This window comes from Aegilops tauschii, chromosome 2 (assembly GCF_002575655.3).
Source record: "Aegilops tauschii subsp. strangulata cultivar AL8/78 chromosome 2, Aet v6.0, whole genome shotgun sequence".
Classification (NCBI taxonomy): Eukaryota; Viridiplantae; Streptophyta; class Magnoliopsida; order Poales; family Poaceae; genus Aegilops; species Aegilops tauschii.
This window is the reverse complement of record NC_053036.3, coordinates 468,269,513-468,283,746: the sequence shown is the minus strand read 5'-3', so window position 1 is coordinate 468,283,746 and position 14,234 is coordinate 468,269,513. Positions and strand designations below refer to the sequence as shown.

General features: G+C 61.1%; 1 protein-coding gene across 1 annotated transcript; it reads right to left on the bottom strand.

Moving 5' to 3' along the window:
• Window positions 1-5,271: 5,271 nt before the first annotated feature.
• LOC141041130 (uncharacterized) lies at window positions 5,272-7,445 on the bottom strand. The gene is made up of 4 exons (XM_073507240.1): window positions 7,218-7,445; window positions 6,858-7,145; window positions 6,023-6,360; window positions 5,272-5,800 (listed from the first exon to the last, which is right to left on the bottom strand). The coding sequence occupies exons 1-4, from the start codon at window positions 7,443-7,445 to the stop codon at window positions 5,272-5,274; spliced, it is 1,383 nt and encodes a 460-aa protein (XP_073363341.1).
• Between the last annotated feature and the right edge of the window lie 6,789 nt (window positions 7,446-14,234).

The window sequence follows — 14,234 nt, the reverse complement described above, 5'->3', positions numbered from 1 at the left end:
GGTTGCTCTTCCCCAGGCAGTTATTGCGTGCGCACGTGCGCACTTATTGCGGGGTAGTGGGAAGGGTGAGCGCAGACGATCCCACTCCCCCACGTTCAAACCGAAGGTTATAAATTGGGAGCAAGGGGGGCGGCGGACATCATTCTCGCCCGCGCCCTCCTGCTCCTTCGCTCTTGCTCTGCTTCTCGCGACAGCCGCACTGCGACGCCCGTTGCTTTGAGCAGAACCTTGCCATCGTCCGTCTTCTTTCTTCCTCTCTTGCTTTCATTGATGGCGCTGCCGTCGGGCTCTTGGATGGGCTCGAACGTCACCGTTGAGGACATCGCCCGTCTTCACGCGTCCCGACGCTTGTCGCGGGAGACGGACGTCGCCGTCCGCCTACCGCGCGGCGAGCAGAGGCCACAGCCCCACGGGTTGGAGCGCGTGGTCTTCCTCGCGCATTTCGAGCGTGGATTTGGGTTGCCGGCGAGCACCTTCTTGCGCACGTTCCTGGAGTTCTTCGGGCTCCAGCCTCACCATCTCGGCGCTGGCGCCGTCGTCCAGCTTTCGGGCATCGTCACCCTCTACGAGGGGTATCTAGGGGTCGAGCCTATGATCGACCTCTAGGCGCACTTCCTCTCCCTGAAGCAGCAGGGACCGACGGCCGGGGAGTTCGCCGACTGCGGCGCCGCCGTTATCTCGAAGCGGTCGGGCGCGGACTGCCCCAAGATTCCGCTGGAGGATTCTGCCAAGAAATGGCAGAATTCCATCTTCTACGTCCGCAACTTGGGTGCGGACTGTATCAATCTTCCGGCCTTCGCCATCGAGCCGCCGCGGGCGAAGATGAACTGGGGCTACTCCCCCAGGCGCCCGTCGCAGGAGATTCTCAATCTCTGCGAGCGGGTGGTAGTGATGAGGACGTGGGAGGGGCTCACTGGCAACGACCTCATTGCCGCGTTCATTATGCACCGGGTTCTCCCGCTGCAGAGGCGCTCCTGCCTCATCGGCGAGATGGCCGGTCTTCAAGATCCCAATCGCATGGGGTCGGCGCGCCTGACGGCGGAGAAGATCGCGCGTCGAGTGAAAGACATCTCCAAGGCCAACCTTGGGGAGGACTGGCGGTTCGGCAAGGTGCCGTCCAGCGAGTCAAATCCGGCGCCACTGGTGAGTGTTTGGTCTCCTTACTTTGCTGCCACGCATCTCCTTGTTCTCCCTGACGCGACGCGGGAGGTGCTTCTGAATGCCGTCCGGCCACCTTACGCCCGGGCTCCGTCGCAGGTGGTGCGGGTGGCGTCGGAGGAGCCCGCGGCCCACGGCGGGGAGGAGGAGGCCGAGGTCGACGCCGGCGCTGGGCGTCGCGTGTGTAAGTCTTGTCTTTTCCTTAGTGTTTCTCGAATTGCTGATCGCGACACGGTGCGGGCGATGCTGACGCCCGTTGTTGGTGTAGTGGCGCTGGGCGGGGGAGGCGGCAACGCGGGCAGAGCCAGGTCGTCACGTGGGACGGCGCCGAGCCGCCCGCATGGGAAGGACAGCGTCGCGCCGCGGCCCTGGGCCCCGAAGCGCGCGGCGGACCCGGCCGGAAGCGGGAGGCCGGCCAAGAGGAAGCGCGGCACCGGGCACGGGAGGCCGGCCCCCGGCCGGTCTTGACAGGCTAAGTTTCTTCTCCTGTGCGCGTCCGAACGGTCGAGCTGGATTTGCTTTCGCTCATTCTGTGTTCTTCTTCAGGTCACCGATCGCGCTGGCGAGGGCGGCGGCGGATGCCGCGGCCGCCGAGGAGGCCGCGTTCCGCAGGAGCCGGTCCGACCCCGTCGATCAGGTCGAGGTGGAGGAGCGGGCCGACCCAGACCTCGGCCTGGATCCGACCGACGCCGAGGGCCTGGCGTGGCGGGACAGGAACAGGGCCGAGGCGGAGTTGGAGGCAGTGTCGGTCCGGGCTTGTACCGACGCTGCGGCAGCGTGGGCGTGAGCCGGCATGGAGCCGGCATGGCGCGAAATACCGGAGGGCTCGGTGGTGGCGGCGATGGTCTTCGAGCCGTCGTCGGTGGGGGAGCGCGACCGTGGAGGCCGGGCTGAGGTGGTGATCCTCGACCAGGAGGTCGTGGAGGTGGAGGACGACAGCCCGCCGCGGGTCGATGCCGCCGAGCGTGCGGGGGCCGACGGAGGCGGCGGTGGCGCCGTCTTGGAGGAGGCGCCGCGGGTGGAGGTGCCGCAGGCCACCCCGGCAGCTGGGTCGGTGGTGGCGCAGCAGGCTGCCCTAGCGTCTGGACCGGTGGTGGCGACGCAGGGCGTCCCGGCATCTGGGTCGTCGACGGCGCTCGGCGGAGGTGCTGGAGCGCGTGGGGAGCGGCCAGTGGGGAGCATGCTCTAGCGCCCCGGCAGGGAGGGCGTCGGGTCGCCGCGCCGCAGCCGGCGCGGAGCGGGAGCGCCGTGGTCTTCGGACCTCAGACCCAGGAGGAGGCGGCGATGGACGCCGTCAGCCGCTGTCTGCGTGGCCGGACGGACCGGCTCGAGGCCTTCGTCCAGGCCGAGGTGGAACGGACGCGGGACCTGGAGCGCGCCGTTTTGGTAAGCTTCTTCTGCAATTTCTTCTTTGTGGGGGCGCGCCCGCGCACCCACTAGGTGTAGCCCCCGAGGTTCGGGCCAACTATGTAGTAGTTGGGTCGAATCTTTAGAATGTCGTCCTTGTTCTGATCACTGCTTTCTTCAGCAAGTCGACGCCTACCGGGTCGGCGCCTTCAACCGCCTCCTGGGCAAATACCGGGAGCTCAAGGAGCACCTCGCCGCCAAGGAGGAGGAGCTCCGCGTTGCCGCAGGTATCTTCATGCTATTTTCTAGTGGGGGCGTGCTAGCGCACCCACTGGGTGTAGCCCCCGAGATTCGGGCCAACTGTGTAACAGTTGGGCCAAATCTTAAGTCTTGCTTTTCCTTTCCTGAGTCTTCCTTTTTGCAGCCGAGGTGATGTCCTGACAGACCCGGCTGCTCCGGGCTGGTCATCACTATGACCGGCTTGTCGCTGACACCGGCCACCTTGGCGCCGAGGTGGCGCAGGCGAGGGCGGAGGCGGCAGCGGCCAGGCGGTCGCTTGACGAGGCCAACTAGCTGCGGGAGCAGCTGGCGGGTCATAAGAGCCGCCTCGAGGCCGAGGTGGAGCTCCTTAGGGCGGAGGCCGCCAAGGTGGTGGAGACGCTGCAGGCCCTGGTCGAGGCGGACCAGTGGCGTGGCAGGCTGGCCGATGACAAGGGCCGGCTCCAGGCCGAAGTGGAGCGCCTGAGGGAGCAGGCTGCTACGGCAGAGGGGGCCCGTCAGGATGAGGCCCGCCGTCGCGAGGCGGCCGAGAAGGTGGCCGCTAATAAGTACGCCGAGTTGAAGGCGGCCCTTGCCAATGCGGCCGACCTGGAGAAGGCGCTACGGGAGCGCGACCGCGCCATTGAGCAGGAGCGGCGCGGTATGTTGCTCGAAGCGCAGCACCTGGAAGAGTCCTTCTCAAGTAAGTGCTTTTCTTGCTTTCTGCCGGGTTGGCATCCGGCTTTTTGTCCTTGTTGTCCTTTTTCCTGACATGCCTCGCTTTCTAGCAAGGGCCTTCCCGCAGACGCATGGGCTAGCGGAGGAAGCCGTCCGCTTTCAGCGTGACCCGACGGGAGTCGTCGGGTCCAGGACGGACCCGCAGGTGGTGTGGACCTTCCCGGAAATTATGACCGCCGCTGAGGCCCGCCTGCGGGTCTTGGGAGACTAGCTGGGGCGGCAGTCCCAGGCCGGCACGGCAATGACGACAGCCCTTTGGCCGGGCTCCGTCGAGCCGAACAGTTTCACGTGGCTGGCGCGTTGGCTGGAGATGGGGCCGGACCGGCTTCCCGAGTGGCGCGTCTCCGCCGCTCGTGCTGGTGCTAAAATGGCGCTCCGGTTTGCACTGTCTTGGCATCCGGACCTGCAGCTGGATGCGCTGATGGGCCAGCGGGCCGGCTCGAAGCAGCTGTTGCAGGAGCAAGCCGGCCGGATTGCTTCCCGGGCCAGCTATATCGCCGAGTTCGCCTTCCATGACGAGTTGCACCTCGAGCGGACGGAGGACGGCGGGGTCGTGGCCTGCAACGACTACGGCCTGCTTCTTCATGACCTGGAGGGGAGCTCCGAGGAGACGGGCGTCTACCGCGACGGGGTGCCGAGGAGGACACCGGTACCTTGCTGGGCCCGGAGGCCGCCAGGGGAGAGCCGTCGATGTCGCGACACGGCGCTGGAGATGCTTGAGACGTCTTAGTAAGATTTGTTAGGTAGCAAGTCCACCCACCCACTGGGGGTTCTGGGTGTAATGAACTCGGGTCGTGGGCCTTTAAATATTTATGTGTGTATGTCGTGAATGTTTTTACTCTTGCTTTTCGTTTTTGAACCGATTTCTTGCGCTTCTCCTTTCTCAAACCTCCCCCCCCCCCCCGCGAGTTAGACAGCCGAGGCTCTGGTCTGTGACAAGGAGTTCGGTTCTTTGAGAGAAGCGCGCAGTACTTTGGGCTTCTCAAAATGTTGAGCGCGAGCGAAACACCCACTGGGTCGGCTGGCGGCAAGCCGGCGGAGCCAGTTGGCGAGCAGCCGGTCGTGCGGCTGTTTACTTTTTATTTTTTGGAGCGACGGGCCGGGTTGGTCGACCCGGCAGCCTTTGACTTGGCGTTTGAAGCGTGAAGGGGCTCTTCTCTGTTGTGCTTGCCAGCCGACAGACGAAGCCGGGTCTGTGGCTTAGGGCGAAGTGTGCCACCACGGCGACCTTACTGCATCAGGAATCACCAAGTAAGGCGGCGGGGTGGCGATCAAGCTGGCAAGCCCTCGAGCCCCCGGGTCAAGCGAGTCGGACCGGCGGCCGGGTTCAGGAGCATAGTGATGCTAAAAAAGTAGGGACACAATAAGTTGGTCGACAAAAGGCAGCCCCCGAGTCTCATTCGGGGACCCCATAGTTTCATGCGTTTACAAAAGGCGACGATACATACACTCATGCGGCTAACTGTAAAACGGGCGGAGGAGTTCCGTGTTCCACAACCGTGTCGTTTCTTCGCCGGCGGTGTCTCTCTTGCGCTTGTTTGACTTGCGTGCGTCAATGAGGTAGTAGGCGTTGCGATCGCGCAAGGCCCTGCTCACGATGAATGGGCCCTCCCATGGAGGGGACAGCTTGTGCTGGCCGGCTTGCTCTTGGATGAGTTGGAGGACGAGGTCGCCCTCGCGGAATGCGAGGGGCTTGATCTTCTTGCTGTGGTAGTGCCTCAGGCCTTGCTGGTAGATGGCCGAACGGCTGAGCGCCAGGAGGCGGGCTTCTTAGAGTAGGTCGACGCCATCTTCGCGGGCTTCTCTGGCTTCGGCTTCGGTGTACATCACGACACGCGGCGTGTCGAACTCGACGTCAGTCGGAATGATGGCTTCGGCTCCATAGATGAGGAAGAACGGGGTGAACCCGGTGGACCGATTCGGCGTGGTTCGGAGACTCCAGAGAACGCCCGGCAACTCGTCGAGCCAGCTGCCGGGTGAGCGGATGAGTGGCTCGACGAGTCGCGGCTTGATGCCGGACAGGATGAGTCCGTTGGCCCGCTCGACCTGCCCGTTGGACTGCGGGTGTGCAACGGAGGCCAGATCGAGGCGGATGCCGGAGACGGAGCAGTATTGCTCGAGCGCGCCCTTGGCGAAGTTGGTGCCGTTGTCCGTGATGATGCTCTTCGGCATGCCGTAGCGAACTGCGATGTCGTTGATGAACCGGACGGCTGTTGGCCCGTCCAGTTTCTTGATTGGCCGTGCTTCGATCCCCTTGGTGAACTTGTCCACCACCACTAGTAGATGCGTCATGCTGCCTCTGGCGGTTTTGAAGGGTCCCACCATGTCGAGTCCCCAGATCGCGAAGGGCTAGGCGATCGGAATGGTGCGGAGTGCTGACGCCGGCTGGTGGCTGTGTTTGCTAAAGCGCTGGCACCCCTCACACTTGAGAACGAGGGACTCAGTGTCTTGGAGGGCTGTGGGCCAGTAGAAACCGTGGCGGAAAGCCTTGGCCACCAGGGATCGCGACGCGGCGTGGTGCCCGCATTCGCCCTGGTGTATGTCGAGGAGGATGTCGACGCCCTGCTCCTGCTCGACGCAGCGCTGGATGACACCGGTGGAGCTGCGCATGACGAGCTCGTTGTTGATGATGTTGTAGGCGGACGCCCAGCGCTGCACTTGCCGGGCCTCGGTCTCATCCATGGGAAGAACCCCGTTCTCCAGGAATTCTGATATTGGCAGGGCCCAAGACGGAGCCGTTACCACGGCGTAGACGGCCACCGGGGTGGGATCCGGGTTGGCAGCCCCCGAGCCAAGTTGAGCAGCCCCCGGGTCGGGGATGGCGACGGTCGGGTCTGGGGCGACGGTGGCCAGGTCGAGCTGAGCAGCCCCTGGGCCGGGTCCGGCAGCCCCCGGGCAGGGTTCAGCAGTCCCCGGGCCGGTTGAGATGCAGCCGGGTCATCTGGAACGTCGATGGACTCGGAGTCCGGCGACGGCTTGACGGATGGCTTGTGCAGGTGCTCAAGGGAGACGCCAGACGGGATGGACTGTCGGGACGAGGCGATTTTGGCGAGCGTGTCGGCCGCTTCGTTCTCCGCGCGCGGAACGTGGAGGAACTCGCAACCCTCGAAGAACCCGGACAACTTCTGGATGAAGAAGCGGTAGCTTGCCATGTTGGAGTCGCGGGCGTCCCACTCGCCGGAGCACTGCTGCACCACCAGGTCCGAGTCGCCGTAGCACAGTATGCGCTGGATGCCGAGTTCCTTGGCAAGCCGGAGGCCGTGCACAAGGGCTTCTTATTCGGCGACGTTGTTGGAGGCGGCGAAGTGGATCTGGAGTGCGTTGCGGAGTCGGTCGCCCTTTGGGGACGATAGCACAATGCCGACCCCTAGGCCGAGTCGCATCTTGGACCCGTCGAAATGCATGCGCCAGTGCGTCGAGTCGGGGGTCGGCGGTAGGTACTGGGTCTCGGTCCAGTCGACGAGGAAATCGGCCAGGGCCTGAGACTTGATCGTGGTGCGGGGCTCGTAGAGGATGGTGTGGCCGGCCAGCTGGAGCGCCCATTTGGCGACCCGGCCAGAGGCATCCCGGCACCCGATGATTTCTCCGATCGGAGCCGTGCTGACCACAGTGATGACGTGCTCTTGGAAGTACTGCTTCAGCTTCTTGGCGGTAAAGTACACACCGTAACACATCTTCTGGTAGTGCGGGTAGTTCTGCTTGGAGTTGGAGAGCACCTCGCTCAGGTAGTAGACCTGGCGCTCGATGGCTTGGATCTTGGCCTTCTCTGGTCGCTCGACCACCAGCACCGTGCTGACCGCCCGTGAGGTCGGGGCTATGTAGAGCAACAGCGGCTCCTTGTCGGACGGCGCGGCCAGGACTCGTGCAGTGGAGAGCATGCGCTTGAGGTCCCGGAAGGCCTCGTCTGCCTGGTCGTTCCATTCGAACGACTTCGTCTTCTTCATCACCTGGTATAGGGGGAGCGCCCTCTCGCCCAGCCGGCTTAGAAACCGGCTGACCGAGGCACAGCAGCCGGTGAACTTCTGGACATCGCGTAGCCGAGCCGGCTTGCGTATGCGCTCGATGGCCTTGATCTTCTCCGGGTTCGCCTCAATGCCGCGTTCCGAGACGAGGAAGCCGAGTAGCTTTCCGGCCGGGACGCCAAAAACGCATTTTTCCGGGTTAAGCTTGACCTTGTATTCGCGGAGGTTGGCGAATGTTTCCTTCAAGTCGTCGAGGAGCGTGAGGTGCTGCTTGGTCTTCACCATGATGTCGTCCACGTAAACGTGGATATTGCGGCCGAGTTGCAGCAGCCGGCATTTCTGCATGCAGCGTTGGAAGGTGGCGCCGGCATTCTTCAGGCCGAACGACATGGTGATGTAGCAATACGCCCCAAAGGGCATGATGAAGGACGTCTTCAGGGCATCGGCCGGGTCCAGCTTGATTTGGTGGTAGCCGGAGTAAGCGTCCAGGAAGGACAGGAGCTCGCACCCGGCGATCGAGTCGATGACTTGGTCGATCCGCGGGAGGGTGAACGGATCCTTGGGACAGGCCTTGTTGAGGCTGGTGTAGTCGATACACATGCGCCAGGTCTCATTCTTCTTTAGGACGAGGACTGGATTGGCCAGCCACTCGGGGTGAAACACTTCCATGATGAAGCCGGCCGCCAAAAGCTTGGTGACCTCTTCACCGATGGTTCTTCTCTTCTCTTCGGAAAAACGTCGCAGGGGTTGACGGACAGGCTTAGCATCCTTTTGCGCGTGGAGTTTGTGCTCGGTGTACTTCCTCGGGATACCCGACATGTCCTTGGGGGTCCATGCAAAGATATCCCGATTCTCATGGAGGAAGTCAACGAGCTCGCCTTCCTATTTGCTGTCGAGGCGGGCGCCTACGACAACGTACTTGCTGCAGCTGGGGTCTTCCGGGTTCAGCTTCACTTTCGTGGTCTCCTAGGAGGGCTTGAAGGCGGCTTCGTCGGCCGGGTCCCCGGTTGGGATCGACGCGGCCGAGGCCACGCCCGCCATGGCGACGATCCGGTCGAGCTGGATCCGCTCCTCGGCAATGACCAGTGACTCGGCCAGCTTGGCGCCGTCTCGGGCACACTCAGGACTTGCGGTAGTCGCCGGTAATGGTGATGAGGCCCTTCGGACCCGGCATCTTCATCTTTAGATACGCGTAGTGGGGGACCGCCATGAATTTGGCGAGCGCGGGTCGGCCCAGGAACGTGTGGTATGCGCTGGACAGGTCCACCACCTCGAACCATATTGGTTCGCGCCGGAAATGGCTGCTGTCGCCGAACAGGATGTCGAGCCGGACCCGGCCAATGGGAGAGCAGGAGAGGCCGGGTACGATGCCATGGAAGATCGTCCGGGTTGGTTCCAGGTCCTCAGCCTTGAGGCCGAGTTTGGTCATCGTGTCGAGGTAGAGGATGTTGATGCTGCTGCCACCGTCGATGAGGACTCGGGATAACTTGCACGTGCGCCATGCGACGATGGTGGGGTTGAGGACGAGGGCGTAGCCACCCGGATTCGGCATGACTGCCGGGTGGTTCTCCCGGGTCCAGGTGACCGGGCGGTCCGACCAGTGCATGAACTCTGGTTTGGCCAGGACGACGGTGTTCACCTCCTGCCGAAGGAGGCGCTCGTTGCGCTTGTCATTGCCGAGGCTGGTGAAGACGATGTAGGCCGCATTCTGGTCCGGGTAGGCGTCGTCATGCATTGCGCCGCCGGCTGGAGGCGGTGGTGGAGGCGGAGGCGGCTGCCCCGCGCCTGGGGCCGGAGCCGGAGGAGCCGGGACGTCGCCCCTCATGATGCGCTTGGTGATGCCGCACTGCCGAAGCGTGTCCGTGGATGGCCTCGCGCCGCTGTGGTGCTTGTAGGGGGCGTCGAGCATCTCTTCGAAGCTCATGGCGGGTTGCCACGCCGTCTTGCCGGGCTGCCGGCGCTTGGCTGCCGGGTCCGCCGCGGGCTCGGCGGCTGCGACAAGCCAATTGTCGTAGCGCTGTGCCGGCTGGTCGGCCTTGCGCTTGTTGTTCTGGTGGTGCTGCTGCCGACTGCTTTTGCTGGCCGGCTTCGGAGGGGGTACCGTTTTTGCCTTACTGGCTTCATCCAGTGCCACCTGGATCTTCATGGCGGAGTCGGCGTTGGCGTACTTGTCCGCCGTCACCATGAGCGTGGCCATGGTGGCCGGCTCGGAGCGCAAGAGCTTGTGCTCGAGGAGTGTGTCGTCTCGGCATGCGTTGACGAAGTACTGGATTGCTTGGACTTGATGGACGCCCTCGCAGCTGTTCCGGAGCTCGGTCCAGCGTGCGAGGTATTCGCGACCGGTCTCCGTAGGCCCTTGCACGCACATGGCGAGCTGGCTAGGACGGCCGGGTCGCTTGTAGGTCTACGTGAAGTTGCGGACGAAGGCTTGCTCGAAATCGACCCACATGTTGACGCTGCCCATCGGCAGACTGTTCAACCAGGTGCGGGCCGACCCTTGGAGCATGACTGGTGCGTAGCGCACGGCGAGTCGGCGATTGGCACCGGTGATGCCAATGGCGGTGGTGTAGTCGGTGAGCCAATCTTCTGGCTTCACCGTCCCATTGTACTTGGGGGTGTCGCGGGGAAGCATGAACCCTTTGGGAAAGGGCTCTTCCCGGATGCGCGGGCCGAAGCACGCCGGCCCGATAGCGCCGCTTTCTTCCACCTCCAGGCAGTGAGCGAGCTGGTCAAGGCGGTAGCGAGCGTCGGTGTCGTCGAGGGCACGTGGGCCGAGTCGACCGGCGGCCAGGCCACGGGCGGCCGGGTCGGTTGGAGCCGGACGCCGGCCATGCTGGCCGGGTCCGCGCTGGATCTCCGGGACGAGCTCGTCGCCCAAACCTCTGGCGGCCGTGGCGGCCGGGTCGCGCCGAGTCCGGGTTCGGCCAGAGTGCACCCGTGTGCTAAACTTCGCCGAGCCCACCGGTGCGGGCGGTGCCGGATCCCACCGGCCTGGCGAGCTGGTTGAGGCGGTCCTGCTTGGCGTTGGCCGCGTTGAGGAGGTCGCGCATCCGCCCGATGCGCTCCTGCAGTTCTTTGCCCGTGAGCTGATCCAGGTCGACTGCTGCTGCCTGGGCAGGGTGCATGTTCTTTGCTGGGGTCTCGTAGAGGATTGGGACGGCGCCGAGGGCCCGACCGATCGCTCCTCCCCAGGCGCGCACGTCGGCGACCCGGCTCGGCTCGGCCGCGGCGGTCGTGAATCTGTAGGCGGCATTGCGCTCCAGCTGAGCGGAATCCAGGCAACGCTGGGTGGCGGCGAGCGTCTCGGACAGGTCCAGCATCTGCTAGCGCCTTTCCTCGAGCTGGGCTCGGGCCTCAGCGACGTTGGTGGCGTTGATGTCGGTGCCGATGGGGACGCGGAGGCTCTGCATCACGGTGCGCAATGGATTGGACGTCTCGGTCCGTTCCGCTACGGCCTTGGCTTCGGCAGCCTTCCTTGTCTTGCTCGACGAGGAGGAGGCGCCGTCACAAGTGAGGAAGACCTCCACGTGGACATGCATTGCCCCAGCGGAAATGCCACCGCCGAGGGAGAGAGGGGAATCGGAGTAGCTAAGTACCTTGCTGGGGTACTCGTTGGCCGCGGGCGCATCAGAGATGCGCAGCGCGGCGAAGGAGGCGGCGAGTGCATCGACGACGCCGTCCGCCAGCATGACGGACTCGTCGAAGTAGGAGAAGGGCCCCGTCTGAAGCATGCTCCCGGCCAGCTCCTCGAGCTGCCCCACGGTGGGCGCCAACTGTCGTGGTGGGTCCACGGCAGATGCCATGGGATGGCTAAAGATAGGAGGAGGCTCGAGGGCACTGGTGGGCTCCAGAGGTGGGGTTGGCATGAGCAAGCGCGGGACGCAAGACATACCCAGGTTCGGGGCTCTCCGGAGAGATAACACCCCTAGTCCTGCCGAGTGTAGTTTGATGTGCGATAGTGCAAGGTTGCTCCTAGAGCTATATGGAGGAAGAAAGAAGGCTGGCCAAGGCTTAGGCTGCTCCTTCTCCCCGGGTGGATGCTACTGCTTGGTAGCTAGTTCTTCTATGCTTTCCTGCTTGCTTACTTCTCTACGTGCGTTACCTTCTACTTGTTCTGTTGTGTCCTCCTCGTGTATGCGTGGGCTCCTGGGGGGTTTTATAGGCCAACCCCCCAGGGTTACAATGGTAATGTTACAAGTTGGTGGGTTCGGGTCGTCGGCGTCTGGGGACCCGGACTTGGACCTGCTGGGGGCCTGTGGTTCGCCGGGCTCCCCTAGGTGCGGGCCCCGCGTGCCTAGGGGGACTGTGCGCCGTCTTGCGATCGTCGGGGCCTGGCCGAGTCGAGTCATGTACAGTGGCGCTCCGTCAGGTCGCCGCTTGCTGTTGTCAGCGGTGATGGCGGGGGCACTGTAGCCACGCCGGCCCTGGTCAGCGGGTAGGTGAGGGGCACTGTTGCCACGCTCCGGCTGACCAGAGGCATGGGCGGGGCACTATTGCCTTGGTCATCAGTGGCTGAAGACTCGTCCCATCGTACGACCTGGATGGGACGGGAGCTAACCCGTGGCTGGGTTGCGGAGCACGCCACGGTGGAGCTGGCTTGTTGAGGAAGCCTTGGTCGCGCCAGGTTCGGCTATCTTGTACTAGTTATTGAGGCTGAGTCGAGGTACTTGGCCGGGTCAGAGAGTTTGTCCGGGTTGCGGGGTTTGGCCGGGTTGAGCGACCCGGCCAAGCGCGTGTCGGCTTGAGGGGCGACGCCGGCCCCGTTGTTTTTGAAAAGGATCCGGGTTCCGTTGCCTGCCCGGGGTTCATCCCCCCGACATGCTTCGTGTCATAATAGCACTGCTCCACCCATCAAGCTAAACAAGCTTAGTTGTTCAAATACGAATCTGATATTATTAAAACAGAGTCGTTTAATTGGTTAGCTATATGTTCCTAAATTAGTTTCGAAAATGCATGTTCGACGCTCGGGTGTGTATCTCTATAGGGTGCCCACGATGGGCAGGCCCACCCTGGGATTTTGGGTCGTCCCAGGCCCCAATTCTCCTCTGTTCTGCTGCGCGCTTCTGATCTCTACTCGCCCCCAGCCGCCTGCCTCGCCGGCGACTTGCCGTCCCCGGACGGCATGACTCTTGGAGGAGACGCCGGACTAACAGGAGGTCAGGAGCCGCTCGCCCAACAGCGTCACCGCTGCCCGGGCGCGCCTCCGTGCCTACCTTCCCAGTCCGTTCTGGGCTCAGGCGTGCAGCACCCACCAAGCTAACCCGATTTATCCTGAGATACGTCCTCAACACTCAGCAACCACTCCTCATCACCCATTTGCTAATTGATTCATTACTCATTAGGCAGGACTGTCATTAGGGTTTGTTATTTTCTCAGTGCTACCTACACTTAATGGTTCAGATGTATTTCGGTAATCTTTAGTACCTCTAAAGTTCACAGGGTTTTCAAAATTCCGGCCCTCGGAACAGACACTAGTCATTTTGGATTGTTGGTCGTAGTGACATTGACCCAGATTACTACTGCAAGCCAGGTTTGTTGACAATTTTACTTGTCTTTCTTACTCATTCGATATAATATCCAATTATTCACGTCGATTAGTTGCAAACAATAAGTGCTAGACAAACTTCTTGATTCAGATTTTGGATGGTCTATTACTGCTGTTACAATTCTGCATACTTGTCCTAGTAAGCTCGCAAGTAAATGACTGGTTCACTACATCTATGCTTGCCTTGTCATATTTGTTGTCAATATTCTTTTAGGGTGGACCACCCTGTTTCTAAATATTGGAACCGTAGACATGAGTGAATAGTATTTCTCTATGTGATCTCTTCCATCATGTGTGGGCAATGAACACTGCATTGTATAGAAAGAAAGTGTCATTTCCAGCTTTTACATACGTTTCGATCTTTTACATGGAATACAATCTGCCTACTTGCTTTGTGTCGCACTACCAACACTCCACCCTTGAAGCTAAACATTATGCCACTCATAATTCCTTAGTTTACTTGTTCAAATACAAATTTCATATGATTCTAATGTTCCTACTTCAGTTTTGAAATGTGTGTCTGCCTGTTATAGAGACATAAGGGGTTTCTATTTCTGTGTGTGGTCTGGACAACACGGTTGGGGGGTAAACTTTGCATATGCAGGGGTTTATAGGGAGACACTCTTCGAGTTGAATCCGCAATGCATTCCATAGATAATCTGACTACTTTTTTGTTTTCATGAATCTTAGATTCTGAACAACATCATAATGATTATGAGCTTGCGCGCAAGAAAAGAATAAAGCAGAACAATGCCATGGCTGTCAAACTTGGCATTAAGGGACTGAAATAAAGTCTGGATGCAATGCAATGCAAACGCTCTCCACCTATAGATTCATGCTCAGAATATTATCCTAACAGTGATTCTGAGCTAGAGGGAGACCTAACTCAATGTAGCTCCCAAGTGGAGGAGTCAGAGAAAGATGCCCTATCTTATTCACCCATCAAGGTGCTTGCTCTAACTTTCCAAGGTTACATTGGTCGCACATATCTTGCAACTGATGCTTTGCATTGCTTCTACTTTGTTGAACTGCCATTAGCTTAATTTACACATCGTGTATGTGCATACGCCCTGCCTATCCATTTTCAGTACATATTCCATCTGTCATCATACCATATTTATCCATTCAAATGTTGTTCTTGTGTATCACACGTTCAAAAGGAAGAGGGCGATTGCTGATCGTGGAGGAGCACAAGCAAAGTATTTGGAAAAGGTAGTGGCACCTGA

Excerpts from the sequence above, each read along its gene's own strand:
- LOC141041130 (XM_073507240.1), bottom strand. The coding sequence starts at position 7,445 with ATGAAGAAGACGAAGTCGTTCGAATGGAACGACCAGGCAGACGAGGCC. Across the intron at positions 7,146-7,217 it reads AGGTCTACTACCTGAGCGAG|AAGCTGAAGCAGTACTTCCA; the intron begins GTGCTCTCCAAC and ends TTTACCGCCAAG. Across the intron at positions 5,801-6,022 it reads ATACACCAGGGCGAATGCGG|AGGCAGCATGACGCATCTAC; the intron begins GCACCACGCCGC and ends CAAAACCGCCAG.